This window comes from Amblyomma mixtum, chromosome 3, assembly GCF_055824585.1.
Source record: "Amblyomma mixtum isolate Tamu chromosome 3, ASM5582458v1, whole genome shotgun sequence".
In the NCBI taxonomy this organism is placed as follows: Eukaryota; Metazoa; Arthropoda; class Arachnida; order Ixodida; family Ixodidae; genus Amblyomma; species Amblyomma mixtum.
Window position 1 is genome coordinate 54,427,640 of NC_143014.1, and position 22,535 is coordinate 54,450,174.

The 22,535-nt window shown below is 50.9% G+C and overlaps 1 protein-coding gene across 1 annotated transcript in view; it reads left to right on the forward strand.

Moving 5' to 3' along the window:
• Nucleotides 1–12,149: 12,149 nt before the first annotated feature.
• LOC149350231 (uncharacterized) overlaps nt 12,150–22,535 on the forward strand; it is a 45,599-nt gene continuing 35,213 nt past the window's right edge. Inside the window, exons 1-2 of the mRNA XM_089575517.1 lie at nt 12,150–12,318; nt 14,192–14,319. Coding sequence (XP_089431643.1) covers nt 12,150–12,318; nt 14,192–14,319 — 297 coding nt within the window. The remainder of the gene's footprint in view (nt 12,319–14,191; nt 14,320–22,535) is intronic.

Sequence of the window (22,535 nt, forward strand, 5' to 3'; positions counted from 1 at the left end):
GCACAGATGGTAGGCGGATCGTAGTACGGCTTGAGACGGTCAACGTGCACTGTTTCACGGCCACGACGGCGCGCATCTTGCGGCGGCGAAAGCGGTTCAATGATGTAGTTGACTGGAGAGGTCTGGCATACGACACGGTACGGGCCGTGGTACTTTGAAATGAGTTTTGTGGAGAGACCGGGACTGGTGGAGGGAACCCAAAGCCACACGAGCGAGTCTGGGGTATAGGACGGAAGCGGACTGGTAGGGGCGCGAAGGTGCTTCTGGCGATTCTGATCTTGCGTTGTAAAAGAGCGGGCAAGCTGGCGGCATTCTTCAGCATAGGTCGCTGCTTGAGAAAGGGTAAGAGACTCGGAGATATCAGGGCGATACGGAAGCACGGTATCCATGGTACAGGAAGGCTCGCGGCCGTAAAGAAGAAAGAACGGAGAGAAGCCAGTTGTGCTCTGTGTGGCAGTGTTGTACGCATATGTTACAAATGGGAGAATGCGGTCCCAGTTTGAGTGGTCCGAGGCAACATACTTGGCGATCATGTCGGTCAATGTGCGATTGAAACGTTCAGTAACGCCGTTCGTTTGAGGGTGGTAGGCCGTAGTAGAGCGGTGAACAATGCGGCATTGGCGAAGTAGGGCTTCGACGGTGTCTGAGAGGAAGACACGGCCGCGGTCACTCAGAAGCTCCTTAGGAGAACCATGGCGTAGAACGAGATGATGCAGGATGAAAGACGCAACGTCGGGCGCAGACGCGGATGGCAAAGATGACGTTTCGACGTAGCGGGTAAGGTGATCGACTGCCACTATGACCCAGCGGTGTCCAGCCGGAGTTATGGGAAGGGGCCCGTAGAGATCGATGCCAACGCGGTCGAATGGGCGCATGGGGCAAGGCAAGGGCTGCATCGGAGCAATGGAACGGCGAGAAGGGGCTTTGTGGCGTTGGCATTCCGGGCAGGAGCGAACGTACTGTCGAATGAAACGGTACATTCCCCGCCAGTAGAAGCGGAGTCGAAGGCGCGTGTAGGTCTTCACCACACCGGCGTGAGCGCACTGGGGGTCGGCGTGAAAAGAGGCGCAGACGTCGGAACGCAGGTGGCGAGGAATGACAAGGAGCCATTTGCGACCGTCGGGAAGGTAGTTGCGGCGGTAAAGGAGGCCATCCCGTATTGCGAAGTGGCGGGCTTGACGACGGAGAGTGCGGGTCGCAGGTCGCTGAGATGGTGTAGACAGGAGAGCGAGGAGGGAAGCGATCCAGGGGTCCCGTTGTTGTTCAAACGGCATGTCGGCAATATCAAGGGAGGACGCATCAGCGGTGGCGAAAGATGTGGAGTCTAAGTCACAAGGTAGCGGGGACCGCGATAGTGCGTCGGCATCAGAATGCTTACGGCCAGATCGATAGATGACTTCAATGTCGTATTCTTGTAAGCGCAACGCCCAACGAGCAAATTTCAATATAATTTCAAAGACGCGCTTACCCTCGGCGCTCTTGCACGACAAATTTTGGCTACATCGCGCCAAACATACGCGCTTTCGAGAAGTTTCTACGCAAATAAACCTCTCCAGTGCATGTAACTCGTTGAAATTTGGCAAAAAAATTTTTGGGGCACAGTGCCGAGGGTAAGAGCGTCTTTGAAATTGTGAAAACTGTTATGGATATTACCAACGGTGGGCGACACGTTTTTCAATAATTATGGAGGCTAACAGTAATAGTTAAAAGTTAAGTATTCAATATTAGTGAGCCACTCTGCTAGTTCGCACTTCTTAGCTGTATTCCGATGCCACAGTAACTATACTGGCACTATTTACTGGCACTATACAATACCATTGACAATGCTAAGACTAAAAAAAGCGCTCTTCGAACTGTAAAGCCTTGCATAAAGCACCCTGTTTATGGCAGTTTGAGTCTGTCTAGCAGTGCTCTGCCTCTCCTACGAGGAACTGGGCTTCTTTTTTTTTCATGTACTATTTTTTTTTCATCTCGCGTATTGGCATCGCAGTCAAGTGATGGTCTCGTGATCAGCATCATGCGAAAGTACGCGCTAGTGCTCTGAGCCAGCTCATCACGTGCCACGTTCCATCTACGCCGTTCGCCATATTCCAGGCTGTAACGCGAGTGCTTGCCGGCCCTCGCTCTGCACGACACAACAGGACGAAGCCTCCAGGTTCCTGCTCTCCCGCTATGGACGCTGGGCAGCCATCAGGAAAACGGTCGCTGAAGGCCCACCGAGAACCGGTTGTACGTGTCCGCTTGGCGTCGGGCATGGGACGTGGCATGGGGCGCGGCCAGCCCTTGGCCGGGATCGTGCCCAGGGAGGATCCCTACGTCCCAGCCATCGGCCTGGGCCGAGGCGATCCGGAATACGGCTTGCGCCTCATTCTCCTTAACGCTCACCGCCTTCCACTGATGGGCGGCTAGACGGCCTGTCCCGCCACTTCCTCACGTCTTGGCTGCCGCTCGACCGGATCGCAGCTTCCGGTCGATGACAACTGGAACTTCTAACAACGTCTTGGAACAACCGGATACTTCAGGAGCAGGTCGGTGGTGGTGAACCGCGATGCAGACTGACACGCTGACTTTTATCCTCCAGCATTTTTTTTTCGCATTCAGCAGGACACTCCGTCCAAGTTGGTCGTGGAACAGTACTGGTGTGGTGTGCGTCAATATTCGGGTTCCAGCGGCGGAGTCGAACAACCTGCATGCATGAAATATAATGCTGTGTCACGAGACTTCCTCAGTCTCTGAACTTGCGATTTTCCCTTGTGTGGTCAGCGTGCACTGGTGTGTTCTAAGCTCTCTTCGCTCAAAATAAAATGTTCCAGGCAGCCTACTCGATTTCTCAATAGTTCGTGTTCAGTAGCGTGAAATCACCTTTTCATGAAGCCTATAGTTGTCAGCTTTTTACGTAAGAATGGATTTGTGTAACAGGCTTCACGCCATTGATCATAGCGCAAGCAAAAACATAGCATTGCTGAGCAATTTTTTTTCGGTATATATTGCTAAACATTGTGGTTATGCCCCAACAGTAACACCAAAATGTTGTTGTTGTTGTTGCGTTGTGTTTAATGGCGCATAAGCGACTAAGGCTATCATGCGCCAAGCTCATGGTATACACCAAAATGTGTTAACTGACAACAAAAAACAAAGTGAACAGAAGAGGAGGAGCCTCAAGGTGCTTAGTCAAAGTTTAGGCAAGTTAGCTTCGTCTGTGCAAAGCGTTCATCATTTGCGCATATTAAATAAGGACCTCACTCCGAGGAAGAAGCAGCGGTAAGAGGGAGGAGGGAGTGATGTGGGAAGTGTGGATGAGGAGAGTGAACTTGAAATTCTCTTCAAGGCAGGATGGCTGCTAATCCTAATCCAGTTTAGTAGCAATCCTGCCTGGAGAAAAATTTTGAAGTTGACGCTCCTAATACTAACACCATCCCCACACCAATCCGCCAATCTTTAACCCCCGCCATTAGAGAACGGTTTGCCCAGACGAAGCCAAGTCGTCTTGTCGAAACGTTGGCTAAGCACTCCGAGGCTACCCCTTCCCTTGTTTTGTTCACTTTGCTTTGTTTTGTGTTGTCAAGAAACCCATCTTCCTGCCCTCTCTCTACTATTGACTATTGAGAAGAAGCGGACGCCACGGTAAACGGTCCCTGACCTACCTTCGCTAGATCTGCCTCCATTTGAACACACACAGTAGTCAGTACAATACCATACTCGCTGGTTACGTCATAGACACCGCTAGAATACGGCGCCATCAATGGCCAGCATCCTTACTCGAGAGGAAAGGGACACGCGTCTCAGGTTAAACAGGGCCTTCACTCTGAGGAGAAAGCTCCGGTGAGGGGGAGGACGGTGTGATGTGGGAAGGGTGTTAGTATGAGGAGCGTCAACTTCAGAATTTTGTCCAGGCAGTATTGCTTCTAAGCTGGATTAGGATTAGCAGCCATCCTGCCTGGAAGAGATGAAAACATGTCCGGGTACGTGTTCTTGAGGAAGAAGCTAAGGTTCCTCCTCGAAGCACCTGCTCATCGCTCATCATTTGTCGGAGGATTTTTGCCTAATCTCGTGAAGACGAAACACGCTCACAGTTCTCGTTGGTCAAGCTGCCACTGCGCAATCAAACCACCATCGGCTATGGCTTGGAACTAGTTCCGCTTCGCGTTCATACCTGCGAGAAAAAGCTGCGGATATCGGTGGCCGTAAGCCCTTGGGCCAACGATTTCTTCCGGCTGCCAGTAGATATCCAAGCACATGACACCCAAGGATGTTGCCTCTGTTTTTCTCCACGAGATCGTGACCTCTGCCGCCTCCCCTTCGCCGTAGCCGCTGGCTGCTTCTCGCCGCCCCCACGGCGCCGCCTGCTCGCTTCCTTTTGTTCACTGCGCTCAGCACAAGGAGTGGTATCCTCGTGACAGGGTTGACCCCCCTCCGTTGCGACACTACTCCAGGGTGGCGCGGTCAGCCGCTTCCAGGGAAAGTCGCTGACCGGGTTCACTCCGCGCAGCTCTTCCTTGGAATCCTCGTGACAGTGTTAACCCCCACCGTAGGAATCGTCGACGGCCATCTTATGTGTTATGTGTCCATGTCTCTACGTTGCGACACGGCGCCAGGATGGCGCGGTCAGCCGCTTCCAGGGAAAGTCACTGACCGGGTTTGTGCGGGCACTGATGTACGCGCACAAATCGTCACATGTTGATGAACACTTAATTTTTGTACTATTACAGTTAGGCTTCTAAATTATTGAGAGGCACGTAGCCAACCGTTAGTAATATCCATACCAGTGTATATAATTTCAAAGACTCGCTTACCCTCGGCGCTGTTGCCCGCCAAATTTTGGCTACATCGGGCCAAAATATACGCCCTTTCGAGGAGTTTCTAAGCAACGAAACCTCTCCAGTGCATGTAACTCGTTGAAATTGCAAAAATTTGTTGGTGCACAGTGCCGAGGGTAAGCGCGTCTTTGAAATTGTAAAAACTGTTATGGATATTACCAACGGTGGGCGACACGTTTTTCAATAATTATGGAGGCTAACAGTAATAGTTAAAAGTTAAGTATTCAATATCAGTGAGCCACTCTGCTAGTTCGCACTTCTTAGCTGTGTTCCGATGCCACAGTAACTATACTGGCACTATTTGCTGGCACTATACTATACCACTGACAATGCTAAGACTAAAAAAAGCGCTCTTCGAACTGTAAAGCCTTGCATAAAGCACCCTGTTTACGGCAGTTTGAGTCTGTCTAGCAGTGCTCTGCCTCTCCTACGAGGAACTGGGCTTCTTTTTTTTTTCATGTACTAATTTTTTTCATCTCTCGTATTGGCATCGCAGTCAAGGGATGGTCTCGTGATCAGCATCATGCGAAGGTACGCGCTAGGGCTCTGAGCCAGCTCATCACGTGCCACGTTCCATCTACGCCGTTCGCCATATTCCAGGCTGTAACGCGAGTGCACGCTTGCCGGCCCTCGCTCTGCACGACACCTCAGGACGAAGCCTCCCGGTTCCTGCTCTCCCGCTATGGACGCTGGGCAGCCATCAGGAAAACGGTCGCTGAAGGCCCACCGAGAACCGGTTGTACGTGTCCGCTTGGCGTCGGGCATGGGACGTGGCATGGGGCGCGGCCAGCCCTTGGCCGGGATCGTGCCCAGGGAGGATCCCTACGTCCCAGCCATCGGCCTGGGCCGAGGCGATCCGGAATACGGCTTGCGCCTCATTCTCCTTAACGCTCACCGCCTTCCACTGATGGGCGGCTAGACGGCCTGTCCCGCCACTTCCTCACGTCTTGGCTGCCGCTCGACCGGATCGCAGCTTCCGTTCGATGACAACTGGAACTGCTAACAACGTCTTGGAACAACCGGATGCTTCAGGAGCAGGTCGGTGGTGGTGAACCGCGATGCAGACTGACACGCTGACTTTTATCCTCCAGCATTTTTTTTTTTCGCATTCAGCAGGACACTCCGTCCAAGTTGGTCGTGGAACAGTACTGGTGTGGTGTGCGTCAATATTCGGGTTCCAGCGGCGGAGTCGAACAACCTGCATGCATGAAATATAATGCTGTGTCACGAGACTTCCTCAGTCTCTGAACTTGCGATTTTCCCTTGTGTGGTCAGCGTGCACTGGTGTGTTCTAAGCTCTCTTCGCTCCAAATAAAATGTTCCAGGCAGCCTACACGATTTCTCAATAGTTCGTGTTCAGTAGCCTGAAATCACCTTTTCATGAAGCCTATAGTTGTCAGATTTTTACGTAAGGTTGCATTTGTGTAACAGGCTTCCACGCCATTGATCATAGCGCAAGCAAAAACGTAGCATCGCTGTTTAATTTATTTTTTCGGTATATATTGCTAAAATTGTGGTTATGCCCCAACAGTAACACCAAAATGTTGTTGTTGTTGTTGCGTTGTGTTTAATGGCGCATAAGTGACTAAGGCTATCATGCGCCAAGCTCATGGTATACACCAAAATGTGTTAACTGACAACAAAAAACAAAGTGAACAGAAGAGGGCGAGCCTCAGGGTGCTTAGTCAAAGTTTAGGCAAGTTGGCTTCGTCTGTGCAAAGAGTTCATCATTTGCGCATATTAAATAAGGACCTCACTCCGAGGAAGAAGCAGCGGTGAGAGGGAGGAGGGAGTGATGTGGGAAGTGTGGATGAGGAGAGTGAACTTGAAAATCTCTTCAAGGCAGGATGGCTGCTAATCCTAATCCAGTTTAGTAGCAATCCTGCCTGGAGAAAATTTTGAAGTTGACGCTCCTAATACTAACGCCATCCCCACACCAATCCGCCAAGCTTTAACCCCCGCCATTAGAGAACGGTTTGCCCAGACGAAGCCAAGTCGTCTTGTCGAAACGTTGGCTAAGCACCCCGAGGGTACCCCCTCCCTTGTTCACTTTGCTTTGTTTTGTGTTGTCAAGAAACCCATCTTCCTGCCCTCTCTCTACTTTTGGCTACTGAGAAGAAGCTGACGCCACGGTAAACGGTCCCTGACCTACCTTCGCTAGATCTGCCTCCATTTGAACACTCACAGTAGTCAGTACCATACCATACTCGCTGGTTACGTCACAGACACCAGTAGAATAAGACGCCATGAATGGCCAGCATCCTTACTCGAGAGGAAAGGGACACGCGTCTCAGGTCAAACAGGGCCTTCACTCTGAGGAGAAAGCTCCGGTGAGGGGGAGGACGGTGTAACGTAGGAGTGGTGTTAGTATGAGGAGCGTCAACTTCAGAATTTTGCTCAGCCAGTATTGCTTCTATGCTGGATTAGGATTAGGAGCCATCCTGTCTGGAAGAGATGAAAACATGTCCGGGTACGTGTTCTTGAGGAGGAAGCCAAGTTTCCTCCTCAAAGCACCTGCCCATCGCTCATCATTTGTCGGAGAATTTTTGCCTAATCTCGTGCAGACGAAACACGCTCACAGTTCTGGTCGATCAAGCTGCCACTGCGCAATCAAACCATCATCGGCTATGGCTTGGGACTAGTTCCGCTTCGCGTTCATACCTGCTAGAAAAAGCGGCGGCTATCGGTGGCCGTAAGGCCTTGGGCCAACGATTTCTTCCGGCTGCCAGTAGACATCCAAGCACATGACACCCAAGGATGTTGCCTCAGTTTTTCTCCACGAGATCGTGACCTCTGCCGCCTCCCCTTCGCCGTAGCCGCTGGCTGCTTCTCGCCGCCCCCGCGGCGCCGCCTGCTCGCTTCCTTTTGTTCACTCCTCTCAGCACAAGGAGTGGTATCCTCGTGACAGAGTTGACCACCCTCCGTTGCGACACTACTCCATGCAGGGTGGCGCGTTCAGCCGCTTCCAGGGAAAGTCGCTGACCGGGTTCACTCCGCGCAGCTCTTCCTTGGAATCCTCGTGACAGTGTTAACCCCCACCGTAGGAATCGTCGACGGCCATCTTATGTGTTATGTGTCCATGTCTCTACGTTGCAACACGGCGCCAGGATGGCGCGGTCAGCCGCTTCCAGGGAAAGTCACTGACCGGGTTTGTGCGGGCACTGATGTACGCGCACAAATCGTCACATATTGATGAACACTTAATTTTTGTACTATTACAGTTAGGCTTCTAAATTATTGAGAGGCACGTAGCCAACCGTTAGTAATATCCATATCAGTGTATATAATTTCAAAGACTCGCTTACCCTCGGCGCTGTTGCCCGCCAAATTTTGGCTACATCGGGCCAAAATATACACCCTTTCGAGAAGTTTCTAAGCAACGAAACCTCTCCAGTGCATGTAACTCGTTGAAATTGCAAAAATTTGTTGGTGCACAGTGCCGAGGGTAAGCGCGTCTTTGAAATTGTAAAAACTGTTATGGATATTACCAACGGTGGGCGACACGTTTTTCAATAATTATGGAGGCTAACAGTAATAGTTAAAAGTTAAGTATTCAATATCAGTGAGCCACTCTGCTAGTTCGCACTTCTTAGCTGTGTTCCGATGCCACAGTAACTATACTGGCACTATTTGCTGGCACTATACTATACCACTGACAATGCTAAGACTAAAAAAAGCGCTCTTCGAACTGTAAAGCCTTGCATAAAGCACCCTGTTTATGGCAGTTTGAGTCTGTCTAGCAGTGCTCTGCCTCTCCTACGAGGAACTGGGCTTCTTTTTTTTTTCATGTACTAATTTTTTTCATCTCGCGTATTGGCATCGCAGTCAAGTGATGGTCTCGTGATCAGCATCATGCGAAGGTACGCGCTAGGGCTCTGAGCCAGCTCATCACGTGCCACGTTCCATCTACGCCGTTCGCCATATTCCAGGCTGTAACGCGAGTGCTTGCCGGCCCTCGCTCTGCACGACACCTCAGGACGAAGCCTCCCGGTTCCTGCTCTCCCGCTATGGACGCTGGGCAGCCATCAGGAAAACGGTCGCTGAAGGCCCACCGAGAACCGGTTGTACGTGTCCGCTTGGCGTCGGGCATGGGACGTGGCATGGGGCGCGGCCAGCCCTTGGCCGGGATCGTGCCCAGGGAGGATCCCTACGTCCCAGCCATCGGCCTGGGCCGAGGCGATCCGGAATACGGCTTGCGCCTCATTCTCCTTAACGCTCACCGCCTTCCACTGATGGGCGGCTAGACGGCCTGTCCCGCCACTTCCTCACGTCTTGGCTGCCGCTCGACCGGATCGCAGCTTCCGTTCGATGACAACTGGAACTGCTAACAACGTCTTGGAACAACCGGATGCTTCAGGAGCAGGTCGGTGGTGGTGAACCGCGATGCAGACTGACACGCTGACTTTTATCCTCCAGCATTTTTTTTTTTCGCATTCAGCAGGACACTCCGTCCAAGTTGGTCGTGGAACAGTACTGGTGTGGTGTGCGTCAATATTCGGGTTCCAGCGGCGGAGTCGAACAACCTGCATGCATGAAATATAATGCTGTGTCACGAGACTTCCTCAGTCTCTGAACTTGCGATTTTCCCTTGTGTGGTCAGCGTGCACTGGTGTGTTCTAAGCTCTCTTCGCTCCAAATAAAATGTTCCAGGCAGCCTACACGATTTCTCAATAGTTCGTGTTCAGTAGCCTGAAATCACCTTTTCATGAAGCCTATAGTTGTCAGATTTTTACGTAAGGTTGCATTTGTGTAACAGGCTTCCACGCCATTGATCATAGCGCAAGCAAAAACGTAGCATCGCTGTTTAATTTATTTTTTCGGTATATATTGCTAAAATTGTGGTTATGCCCCAACAGTAACACCAAAATGTTGTTGTTGTTGTTGCGTTGTGTTTAATGGCGCATAAGTGACTAAGGCTATCATGCGCCAAGCTCATGGTATACACCAAAATGTGTTAACTGACAACAAAAAACAAAGTGAACAGAAGAGGGCGAGCCTCAGGGTGCTTAGTCAAAGTTTAGGCAAGTTGGCTTCGTCTGTGCAAAGAGTTCATCATTTGCGCATATTAAATAAGGACCTCACTCCGAGGAAGAAGCAGCGGTGAGAGGGAGGAGGGAGTGATGTGGGAAGTGTGGATGAGGAGAGTGAACTTGAAAATCTCTTCAAGGCAGGATGGCTGCTAATCCTAATCCAGTTTAGTAGCAATCCTGCCTGGAGAAAATTTTGAAGTTGACGCTCCTAATACTAACGCCATCCCCACACCAATCCGCCAAGCTTTAACCCCCGCCATTAGAGAACGGTTTGCCCAGACGAAGCCAAGTCGTCTTGTCGAAACGTTGGCTAAGCACCCCGAGGGTACCCCCTCCCTTGTTCACTTTGCTTTGTTTTGTGTTGTCAAGAAACCCATCTTCCTGCCCTCTCTCTACTTTTGGCTACTGAGAAGAAGCTGACGCCACGGTAAACGGTCCCTGACCTACCTTCGCTAGATCTGCCTCCATTTGAACACTCACAGTAGTCAGTACCATACCATACTCGCTGGTTACGTCACAGACACCAGTAGAATAAGACGCCATGAATGGCCAGCATCCTTACTCGAGAGGAAAGGGACACGCGTCTCAGGTCAAACAGGGCCTTCACTCTGAGGAGAAAGCTCCGGTGAGGGGGAGGACGGTGTAACGTAGGAGTGGTGTTAGTATGAGGAGCGTCAACTTCAGAATTTTGCTCAGCCAGTATTGCTTCTATGCTGGATTAGGATTAGGAGCCATCCTGTCTGGAAGAGATGAAAACATGTCCGGGTACGTGTTCTTGAGGAGGAAGCCAAGTTTCCTCCTCAAAGCACCTGCCCATCGCTCATCATTTGTCGGAGAATTTTTGCCTAATCTCGTGCAGACGAAACACGCTCACAGTTCTGGTCGATCAAGCTGCCACTGCGCAATCAAACCATCATCGGCTATGGCTTGGGACTAGTTCCGCTTCGCGTTCATACCTGCTAGAAAAAGCGGCGGCTATCGGTGGCCGTAAGGCCTTGGGCCAACGATTTCTTCCGGCTGCCAGTAGACATCCAAGCACATGACACCCAAGGATGTTGCCTCAGTTTTTCTCCACGAGATCGTGACCTCTGCCGCCTCCCCTTCGCCGTAGCCGCTGGCTGCTTCTCGCCGCCCCCGCGGCGCCGCCTGCTCGCTTCCTTTTGTTCACTCCTCTCAGCACAAGGAGTGGTATCCTCGTGACAGAGTTGACCACCCTCCGTTGCGACACTACTCCATGCAGGGTGGCGCGTTCAGCCGCTTCCAGGGAAAGTCGCTGACCGGGTTCACTCCGCGCAGCTCTTCCTTGGAATCCTCGTGACAGTGTTAACCCCCACCGTAGGAATCGTCGACGGCCATCTTATGTGTTATGTGTCCATGTCTCTACGTTGCAACACGGCGCCAGGATGGCGCGGTCAGCCGCTTCCAGGGAAAGTCACTGACCGGGTTTGTGCGGGCACTGATGTACGCGCACAAATCGTCACATATTGATGAACACTTAATTTTTGTACTATTACAGTTAGGCTTCTAAATTATTGAGAGGCACGTAGCCAACCGTTAGTAATATCCATATCAGTGTATATAATTTCAAAGACTCGCTTACCCTCGGCGCTGTTGCCCGCCAAATTTTGGCTACATCGGGCCAAAATATACACCCTTTCGAGAAGTTTCTAAGCAACGAAACCTCTCCAGTGCATGTAACTCGTTGAAATTGCAAAAATTTGTTGGTGCACAGTGCCGAGGGTAAGCGCGTCTTTGAAATTGTAAAAACTGTTATGGATATTACCAACGGTGGGCGACACGTTTTTCAATAATTATGGAGGCTAACAGTAATAGTTAAAAGTTAAGTATTCAATATCAGTGAGCCACTCTGCTAGTTCGCACTTCTTAGCTGTGTTCCGATGCCACAGTAACTATACTGGCACTATTTGCTGGCACTATACTATACCACTGACAATGCTAAGACTAAAAAAAGCGCTCTTCGAACTGTAAAGCCTTGCATAAAGCACCCTGTTTATGGCAGTTTGAGTCTGTCTAGCAGTGCTCTGCCTCTCCTACGAGGAACTGGGCTTCTTTTTTTTTTCATGTACTAATTTTTTTCATCTCGCGTATTGGCATCGCAGTCAAGTGATGGTCTCGTGATCAGCATCATGCGAAGGTACGCGCTAGGGCTCTGAGCCAGCTCATCACGTGCCACGTTCCATCTACGCCGTTCGCCATATTCCAGGCTGTAACGCGAGTGCTTGCCGGCCCTCGCTCTGCACGACACCTCAGGACGAAGCCTCCCGGTTCCTGCTCTCCCGCTATGGACGCTGGGCAGCCATCAGGAAAACGGTCGCTGAAGGCCCACCGAGAACCGGTTGTACGTGTCCGCTTGGCGTCGGGCATGGGACGTGGCATGGGGCGCGGCCAGCCCTTGGCCGGGATCGTGCCCAGGGAGGATCCCTACGTCCCAGCCATCGGCCTGGGCCGAGGCGATCCGGAATACGGCTTGCGCCTCATTCTCCTTAACGCTCACCGCCTTCCACTGATGGGCGGCTAGACGGCCTGTCCCGCCACTTCCTCACGTCTTGGCTGCCGCTCGACCGGATCGCAGCTTCCGGTCGATGACAACTGGAACTTCTAACAACGTCTTGGAACAACCGGATACTTCAGGAGCAGGTCGGTGGTGGTCAACCGCGATGCAGACTGACACGTTGACTTTTATCCTCCAGCATTTTTTTTTTCGCATTCATCAAGACACTCTGTCCAAGCTGGTCGGGGAACAGTACTCGTGGGGTGTGCGCCAATGTTCGGGTTCCAACGGCGGAGTCAACCAACCTGCAAGCATGAAGTATAATGCTATGTCACGAGACTTCCTTAGTCTGTGAACCTGCGATTTTTCCTTGTGTGGTCAGCGTGCACTTGTGTGTTCTAAACTCTCTTCGCTCAAAATAAAATGTTCCAGGCAGCCTACTCGATTTCTCAATATTTCGTGTTCAGTAGCGTGAAATCGCGTTTTCATCAAGCCTATAGTTGTCACCTTTTTACGTAATGTTGGATTAGTGTAACAAGCTTCCACGCCATTGATCATAGCGCGAGCAAAAACATAGCATCGCTGTTTTCTTTTTTTCGGAAAATATTGCTAAAAATTGTGGTTATGGCCCAACAGTAACACCACAATGGGTTTACCGGCAACACAAAACAAAGTGAACAGAAGAGGGGGAGCCTCAGGGTGCTTAGTCAACGTTTAGGCAAGTTGTCTTCGTCTGCGCAAAGCGTTCATCATTTGCGCATGTTAAATAAGGAACTCACTCCGAGGAAGAATCAGCAGTGAGAAGGAGGAGGGAGTGATGTGGGAAGTGTGGATGAGGAGAGTGAACTTGAAAATCTCTTCAAGGCAGGATGGTTGCTAATCCCAATCCAGTTTAGTAGCAATCCTACCTGGAGAAAGCCGCCGCGGTGGCTCAGCGGTTATGGTGCTCGGCTGCTGACCCAAAAGACGCGGGTTCGATCCCGGCCGCGGCGGCTAGAATTTCTTTGGAGGAGAAATTCTAGAGGCCCGTGTACTGTGCGATTTCAGTGCACGTTAAAGAACCCCAGGTGGTCGAAATTTCCGGAGCCCTTCACTACGGCGTCTCTCATAGCCTAAGTCGCTTTGGGACGTTAAACCCCATAAACCAAACCAACCTACCTGGAGAAAATTTTGAAGTTGACGCTCCTAATACTAACACCATCCCCACATCAATCCGCTAATGTTTAACCCCGCCATCAAAGAACGGTTCGCCCAGACGAAGCTAAGTCGTCTTGTCGAAACGTTGGCTAAGCACCCCGAGGCTACCCCCCCCCCCCCCCCCTTGTTCACTTTGCTTCGTTTTGTGTTGTCAAGATACCGGCCTTCCTGCCCTCTCTCTACTATTAACTATAAGAAGCTGACGCCACGGTAAACGGTCCCAGACCTACCTTCGCTAGATCTACGTCCGTTTGAACACTCACAGTAGTCAGTATCATACCATACTCGCTGGTTGCGTCACAGACACCACTAGAACAAGACGCCATCAATGGCCAGCATCCTTACTCGAGAAGAAAGGGACACGCGTTTCTGGTTAAACAGAGCCTTCAGTCTTAGGAGAAAGCTCCGATGAGGGGGAGGACGGTGTGAGGTGGGAAGGGTGTTAGTATGAGAAACGACAACTTCAGAATTTTGTCCAGACAGGATTGGTGCTAAGCTAGATTAGGATTAGCAGCCATCCTGTTTGGAATAGATGAAAACATGTCCGGGTACGTGTTCTTGAGGAAGAAGCTAAGGTTCCTCCCGCATGTGCCTGCTCACCGTTTGTCAGAGGATTTTTGCCTAATCTCATGCAGACGAAACACGCTCGCAGTTCTCGTTGGTCAAGCTGCCACTGCGCAATCAAACCATCATCGGCTATGGCTTGGAACTAGGTGCGCTTCGCGTTCATGCCAGCGAGAAAAAGCGCCGGATGTCGGTGGCCGTAAGCCCTCGGGCCAACGATTTCTACCGACTGCCAACAGACATCCAAGCACATTACACCCAGGAATGCTCCCTCCGTTTTTCTCCATGAGTTCGTGAGCTCGTAGTGCTTGCTCTTTTTAAGCGCGGGAATGCATTTAAGGTGTCGGTTCCACTGCCGCCATCTTGCGAGTACAGATTCTGCCTCCAGGCTACGACACTGATTCATGCCTGATAAAGTGTCTACCCGTCTTGTCCCCGAGTGACCCGAGATTGGTTTTGGTTGAGATGTTGAGATATTTGTCCGGTCCTTTCTTGACCCGCGCTGCCTGAAGGCTTTTGCTTTGTTGCTGCGACTGCCTTCAGAGGATTTAAAACGAAGCATGGCAAACCCGGCTGCTTGTGTCCGTCGTGCGTGGGGGGAGGTGTTTGCTGGGGTGGTTCGGCATGCTTCTTTCTCTGCCTGCCCCTTGCTCGTTTTTCCGCAACCACACACGGTAGCTGTACTGCGGCTTGCTAGCTTGCCTTATGCGCGTGATACAAATAAAGGACGTAGCCCACCTACTATAGTCGGGTACAAATCAAGAACAAAGCAGCATATTCCCTTTAGAGGCGGCCCACCAGCCAAGCGCGTCGACCGAACAGCTTTCTGCCGCTATGCAGCCAAGGCTAAGCTATAGAGGGAAGAAGACCCTTTGTGTCCTTGTAGTCCCGAGTGGGGCTTCCTTTATTCGTAATATAGTTGTGGATGGGTGAAAGGAAAAAGTTGGAGAGCCGGAACAAAGAGGGTACTGTCTTAGTGTAAACAGCATCAGAGGTGGGGTGATCTTTTTTCGGGATTAGGATGCGCGGCACGGGAACAAAGGACCGTTTACTTCTCTGTGTTGTTTAGCCTTAGCTGCATAGCCACAGAAAGCTGTACGGTCGACGTTACTGTCTGGAGGGCCTCCTTTGAGGGTATGTGCCGCTTCGCTCTTGAGTTGTACCCGACTGTAGGCTTTTCTGTTTTCAATGTCGATACGAATATTATTCTGGGCAAAAAAAAAAAAAAGAAACGAAAATAATGCTGCCCAGCCTGCACCGCCTAAGGTACAACGTCGATACAGGCGAAACTTGGGAGAGCTAGTGATGAAGTCTAGGGTTCGACGGAATTCTGTCTGGCGAGGAAAATTCATACTGATTTGTCGAAGAAAACATACACTCTCCCAGGTTCAAAGAAAATAAAAAGATTTGACTTTTCGGCGCCCGTAAGGGTGCCTTGATCACAAAGAAGCGAAGGACGGACAGGTGAGCTATATATGGGCGATTTTTTGAAGGGTGCGCAGGTGTATCTCTGGGAGATTGCCACGGGTCCGGTTAATCGTGTTTGCCGTGGATTGAGTGCAAAATGATTCTATGAGAAGGCGTTTTGGTAATGATTTTTCCTTTGCAATTACACGTTCTGGTCCCAGTCGATGGTATGGCCAGATTCTTGATGATGTTGCGCTAAAGCATTTGAGTTAGATTTTCCTTTGGCGACTTCATTTTGGTGCTGTTTGAGCCTTGTCTTGAATTTTCCTGTTTCTCCGATATAGGAAGCGTCACAATCACGACAGGGGATCTTGTAGACCACACCTGGAAAGATATCGAGGTCAAGAGGGTCCTTGACTCGCAAGAGTCGTTGCCGAAGTTTGCACGAAGGAACGTGGGCCACATGAACGTCATAATCTGAAAACATGCGAGCGAGGTTCTCACTCACGCCGTGGGCATACGGAATCGGCACCCGCTTCTTTGCGCATGCCTCAGTTCGGATAGTCGGAGCAGAGGCACGTCATTCCTGTGATCGTAGTATTCTGGCTGGATAACCGTTCCGTATCAGGTCTTGCCTGACCTGTTTCACTTCTGCTGATCTGCGCTTAGGACTTGAGCATATCCTATATGTGCGGTTGAACAGAGACGCAGCGACTGAGCGCTTGTGCCCGATGGGATGAGATGACTGAAAGTTTAGGTACCTCCCGGTGTGAGTGGGCTTACGATAGACGGTGGTTTGCAGAGAATGCGGTGAGCGTTCCACGAGGACGTCGAGGAAAGCGATGTGGCCATCCACCTCCTCCTCTAGGGTGAACCGAATGCTTTGCTGGAACGTGTTGAGGTGCGCTAGAAACCTGTGTACGTCTGGCTGGTTGATGACACAGAAGCAGTCATCGACATAGCGTACAAAAAAATGCGGTGGGGGTCGAATGAGGCAAGTGCTGCGGATTCTATTGATTCTAAGGCAAAGTTAGCACATACTACAGAGGCACCCATGGCTGTTCGGAAAGTCTGTCTGTAGAAGTTCTTGTTGAAGGTGAAGTAAGTATTGGAGAGGCAGAATCTTAGGAGTCGGCAGAGGTCGTCGGCTTCAATCGGGGTTCGTTCAGGCAAAGTCGTGTCTTCGTTCAGGGCTTTCTTGCAACACTCCACCGCAAAATCCACAGGCACAGGTGTGAACGGAGACTTCACATCGAAAGAAGCCATTACTTGGGTGTCGTCAATGGGCACATTCTCCAGCTTCTCGACGAAGTCGCTTGCATCCCGGACGTGCGTAGCAGTTTTTCCCGCTAAAGGGGCCAGCACCCGATGAAGGTAACCAGAGAGCTTGTTCAACGGGGTCCGTGTAAAGTCCACAATTGGACGGAGCGGTGTGCCCTCCTTGTGCACTTTTGGCACGCCGTATATGGCAGGAGCGGCGCCATTGTGACACAGAAGCTTGTTGTAGATGTTCTTTATGGCCTCGATTTGATAATTAATCTAGAGGTGGGAAAAAATACTTCATTTTTTAATTCAATAAATGCGCCTTTTGGTGCCGAACACACATCAACATAGCCAAAAGCAGGCAAAGGATGCATTTCTACTAAGAACAAAAATTGGTTGGAGCTGCACGTAGTGTACCTTTAAATATTCTGCTTAAACAGGCCTCCCTCAGATCCTCGATCATGGAATAGCTTGCCTTAGCATCGAACAAGCGCGCTGCGGCGAAAGCCTCATCACTTCTCGGACGAAACAGTGGGGTGCTTGGTCACTCCATTCTAGGTATTTCACGAGGCCACGGTACTCAGCTTTTCGGAAAATGTCGACTCGCCTTATACCGCGCCACAACTTTGGCGTCCGTCGACGTGGGTTCCCGCTGTCGCCATTGATGTCGGTTGCAGTATACACGCGGACTTTCCGCTTCTTCACCCATTGTCCATATGAAGAACGAGCGCTTCGCACCCTCCGTTTATAAAGTGGCCGAGCAATGATGCTCATATGTAGCTACTGCGCACGCGTGGAGCGCGCAGCGAGGCTGCGGAGTCGGTGGCGGCGGCGGCGTCGCAGAGGAGAAGCTGGCGGCGGCAGAACACCTGTGACGTCACGCGCGGCGCATCTGTTGAGCGGCGCATGCGAAGTAGCGGCTTCAGCTCGGCCCAGTTACTTTGGCATTACATGGCGTAGTGAAGCTATCGCTTCAAAAAAGTAAATCATGGAATGTTTAGTTTGCGGCTGATCACTAATTATCGTGTGCCAGCACAGTTCGCCCTGGTTTTGCATTGTTTATCTTGACTTCCTATGGCTCTGCTTGATTTGAACAGGATTACCTTGGAGGATATATCATGTGATGTAAATCTGCGTCATACTGCATCATTTTAGACTTGTACAGCAGTAGAATTGGTGATTGTCTACATTCATATAGATCCCTGGGAATCCTCATACCATGCACTCCTGGCGCAGTGGTGCACTGCCCTGTGCTTTCATCGGTGGGGCTTGTGAGACCCAGGCCAACTTTCCCGAAGAATTTCTTATGGCTAATCGTTAATTTAGCCACGGTGAGCAGTTTGCTCACAATCTGGTGACGTCACAAGGTAACGCGACCTGCCAGCCAGGTGTTTGGCACCCAGCTTTTCCAAGTCGCAGAAGGACCCCACAGACAAGCAGACAACGGGACAATGGGACAACGGTGGGAAGGTTGCCACCTCCCAGAAGCAGGCTTTAGATAGAAAGACGACGGCTTTTCGGCGGAGTGGAAGCCTTTAGGCTAGGGCATTAAAAAGACATACTGGAATTAAGCGAGAGGTGCGGGGTTTGATCCCGAGTTTCGCCGGGTAGGCACCGGTGGTACAACGGGTACCAGCTTTCCCCTGGGCTGGTGCTCGGCTTGGGAAAATGTCGTTACCTCCTCACACCCCCTCTATTGCAGACAAAAGACACGTTGTGCCATGACACTCTTTGGCCAAGGTGTTCTTGCGCCATTAAAATTCATCATCATCATCATCGGCTTCAAGCTAATGCACGCTCTAGGGCTCCTTATCTGCTCATCACGTGCCACGCTCCATTTTCGCCGTTCGCCATATTCGAAGTTTCAGCGCGAGTGCTCTCTATCTAGCCCTCGCTTGATCTTTGAAAGCGAAGACTGCGAATTTCCGACCCTGCGCCACGAATCAACAGAAGCCACGGGGAGAGCAGCAGCTGGAAGCCGACGGCACGGCGCTCGTAGGCCTCAGCATGACGTACAGGGTCAATCACACTTAGAGGGAACACGGCTCCGCGTGGCCACGTACCTGTGGGTGCACTGCCTCTAACCCGTTCATGAATCAATGCAGAGTGGCGCACGAGAAGAGGGGCCTCGACGTGGTGCTTCGTGTCATCTGCCCCTTTGCACGGGTTTGCCACCGGCTTGGGCGCAATGGATCTCCACGTGTGCGCAGCCACGCGGAGCCGTGTTCCCCTAAGTCTGACTGACCATATACATGAGACGAGGCCGTGGCCGTCCCTTGCCCTGGCCGCAGCCGGAGTTCCTCGCCCTGGGATCGGGCCAAAGCTGCTCTGAAGCCTTGCGTCTGGTATTGCTACGAGGTAGGCAACAGCTCCCGAGACTCTTCTAGACGGGGTGTCCAGCTACGTACCTGGAGTCCTGGCAGCCGCTGGTGCTGATCGTCGCTACTCATCGTTAGCATCTGGCACTTCGAACATTGTCTGTGTACAGCCGCAAGCTTCACGGCCAGGTCGGTGGCCGTTAATCAGCGTCGCTGCCTGAATTGCTGTTTTTTTTTTATTCTCACTTGAACGTTTCTTCTGTTCTTTATCGCACCGAGCAAGACTTTTCAGCATTCAGAGAGACTTCGACCAGGCTTCTGTGTAACGGATGTAAAAAATGGTCTGTGTGTGTCAAAGCTGGACTTCTTTGTATTCCAGCGACGGAGGGAACAAACTTGCTTGCGTGAAGCAGAATACTCAGTCAAGCTTTTGCGATGATGTCTAACCATCTGTGAACATTTATTCTGTGTACAGAAACTCCTTTATCTGTGTTTCCTCTGCGTAACCACGTATCCGGCCTACTCGTTCCTGCTCCGACCCCTACCACGGTACCTGTGCATCCCAAACACTAGACGCCCCCCTCCCCCTTTTTTTTGAGCGGTTGACGTTCACCGATTCCTTTCGTTCCATTTTAAGATTACAGTCGGCCATATCTTTAGCTGCAGTGCTTGACGGCCGCATTTTCGGTACTCCTGCAGCTTATGGCGGAGTAAACTAGCGAAAATATCAAATCTAAGCACAGACTCACTAAGCCCTTGCTTAATATTAAGCTTTCTGCAAGTTTGCTTCTTCGCGAAGCGCAGAAACGCAGAAAAAGCGGCCCTCACGATAGCTAGCTAAAGATTTGGCCAACTGTATACATAACCTAGAAATAGTGTCCATCATGTACGAGAGGGCGAAACTGAAACACTGAAACTGAAACAGCAACAACCACAGCTGAAAATATAACTCACTATCCTACAAAAATGTATTATACGCATTGCATGTAAAGTGCCTTATTTCTTCCACACTGGGAGCCTTTTCCAAAAAACACAACGTTATACAGATGAAATCCCTGTATAACTCTAGGCTCTGCTATAAATATAAACTCGCAATAATGCAAAATGATGACTCCTTACTTACACTTGCTGGGTTAGAGCAAAGCAGAACTGTGTATCATACCCGCGCAGCAGAGCCTTGGAATGTTAATAATTGCAGCACAAACTATGGTAAACAAATGTTTCAGTATACCTTACCGACACTTCTGAACCAGTTGTACTGCCACAAGAATCTTGATGTATCCAATACTTCTCTGAAAGAATTGCCCCAAATGTTCAAGTTTTTTTTTTCTTGCAATTACCATTTTGAGCGCTCCTGTCAATTTTGCTGTTCCTTATTTTCTCCTCCCCGTCTTTGCCTTTATAGCCTCTTTGATCTAATGCAGCTTTTTTTTTCCTTTACAAGCACAAGGCACTGCATACTAACGTACATGTCTCATTCTCTGTACCGAACATACGTGATTTTTTATCCTTACATTTAGTTTGATGTCGTACTCCGCCGCCGTCAATGCTGCACTGTAAGAGGAAGCCAGGACCTCTCAAGCTGTCTATACAGCTTTTCCCCTGGCTGTCCTCGCAACACCTAGTTGCGGAAATAAATCTTCAACTTTCAACCTTCAAAGGTTGGCATAGTACTACACAACCTTGCCTAAGGGTCACGAACGGGGCACTGTGGATGCACTGGCTCATAGCTCGAAACAATACCTTATCGCACGTTCACTTCTGAACGGATCGTCGCTTACTTACCGCTGCAATAGCGGCGACATTAGAGCAGATGTGCGCTTAACTATTTTGGATGGTAGCAAACAGAGCGGTACAAAAACAAGCATGCTTTAAAAAGGCATATTTAGCCAAGGAGCCTATACACTTATACACCGGAGCCAGCCCGCTCTTCGAAGTGACAGCTGTATGGAGCACTGTGCTCAAAAATAAGAGTGCTGCCATAATGTTTGGCGCCCTGGCAAGCCGTACACGGTGAGGAATGAAGACATATTTTTTCTCTAGCTCTCTCTCTCAAAAACGTCGACAGGAAGTCTACGTATCATCCACCGCTCGTGCATGAACATTTTGCAGCAAAGGTTTACACACGGGATGCAGATGTGCGGCAGAAAAATTCTGTTGGCGCAGCCACGCAAGTTGTCGCCGGAAGCGTCTGTATATGAAGGTATGTGCATGTTCTGTCCGCTGGCGTCAATACCAGGCTACTTGTTCGCGAGGAAGCGCTGCAGTTAATTTGTTCCTGAGCACACGCATCTCGTAGACTTTTGCGGGCGACTGTATACCGCTTCAATTATGATCCGCACCCATTTTGCACGGCGGTCATCTGAAAGATTCCTCTTTGCGCTGCCGCGCTCTCTTTGCGTGAGCAGCGGTCTCGTTTGCGTCATTGCCCCTGATGCTCGGCGTTGCATGTGGTGGGCGGCGGTCGCACCACGGGAGAGGGCTGCCGGCGACCTCCTCGCCGCTCGTGTGCATGCCATGCGCGGGGTGGCCGGGTCCCCCGCGGCACTCCGTCGCCCCCTGCAGGATGGGATGCTGGGCGCTGCTGCTGCTCCTGCGCCTCGCTGGTGAGACGCATGCTGCTTACCCTTTGGGGCCTCTCTTCGCGAGCGAGTGGGACGAGACCACGAGCGCGTTCTTGGCGCCCCTCGTTCGAACGGGTCTTGCAAAGCAGTGGGTCGCCGGAACGCCTCGAGGTTGAAAAATCCCATTGACAGGGCGCTTGCGCGTTCACCGTTTCCTGTATTTCCAGCCGGGTCTCTGTGAGAAACACGGACCTGATCGTTCAGGTCACGGAAGATACACACTTTCAGGGTGCACGCACAAAGCGCGTGCTTGATGTTCCTTGGTGGGTGCGCGCGATACCTTTCTCTCGCAGTTATTCGGCGCAGTAAAATTGAGTGCGACAGGCCGAAGAGCATGTTGCTTTCAAAATTGCTGCACGATTTCTGAACGGAAGATCAGGGTGCGTGGTGTGGTCTTTTGTAACAAAGTTTTCACTGGCGTTGCCAGAGGTAATCGTCCATCTCTGAGTGCGCTTACATTCTAGAACTGCATGTCTCGCATGCATTTCAAAACAAGGCAGAGTCGCAACGACAGGCACTCTCGTGAAGACTCGCTGTCCAAGTTGTGGTAGCAATAGAGTTCTGTGGCGCTGTAAGTGTGCTCCGTCTCAGTCGGGTACGCTCCACGCGGATGTTTCTTTTTTCCCAATGTCTTATGCGCTTTGGGCGGCCGCAGACAGCTGAGCCCGTCGGTGGGCCATCTGGGAGCCTTCAGCGTAAGCGCGAATCGCTGTTCACAAAGTCCACAGCCAAGTAATAGAGCCTCTTCTCCCGCAGGGATATAAGGCAGTCATTTGTTGATGCGTCGTAAGAAAGCATGGTTA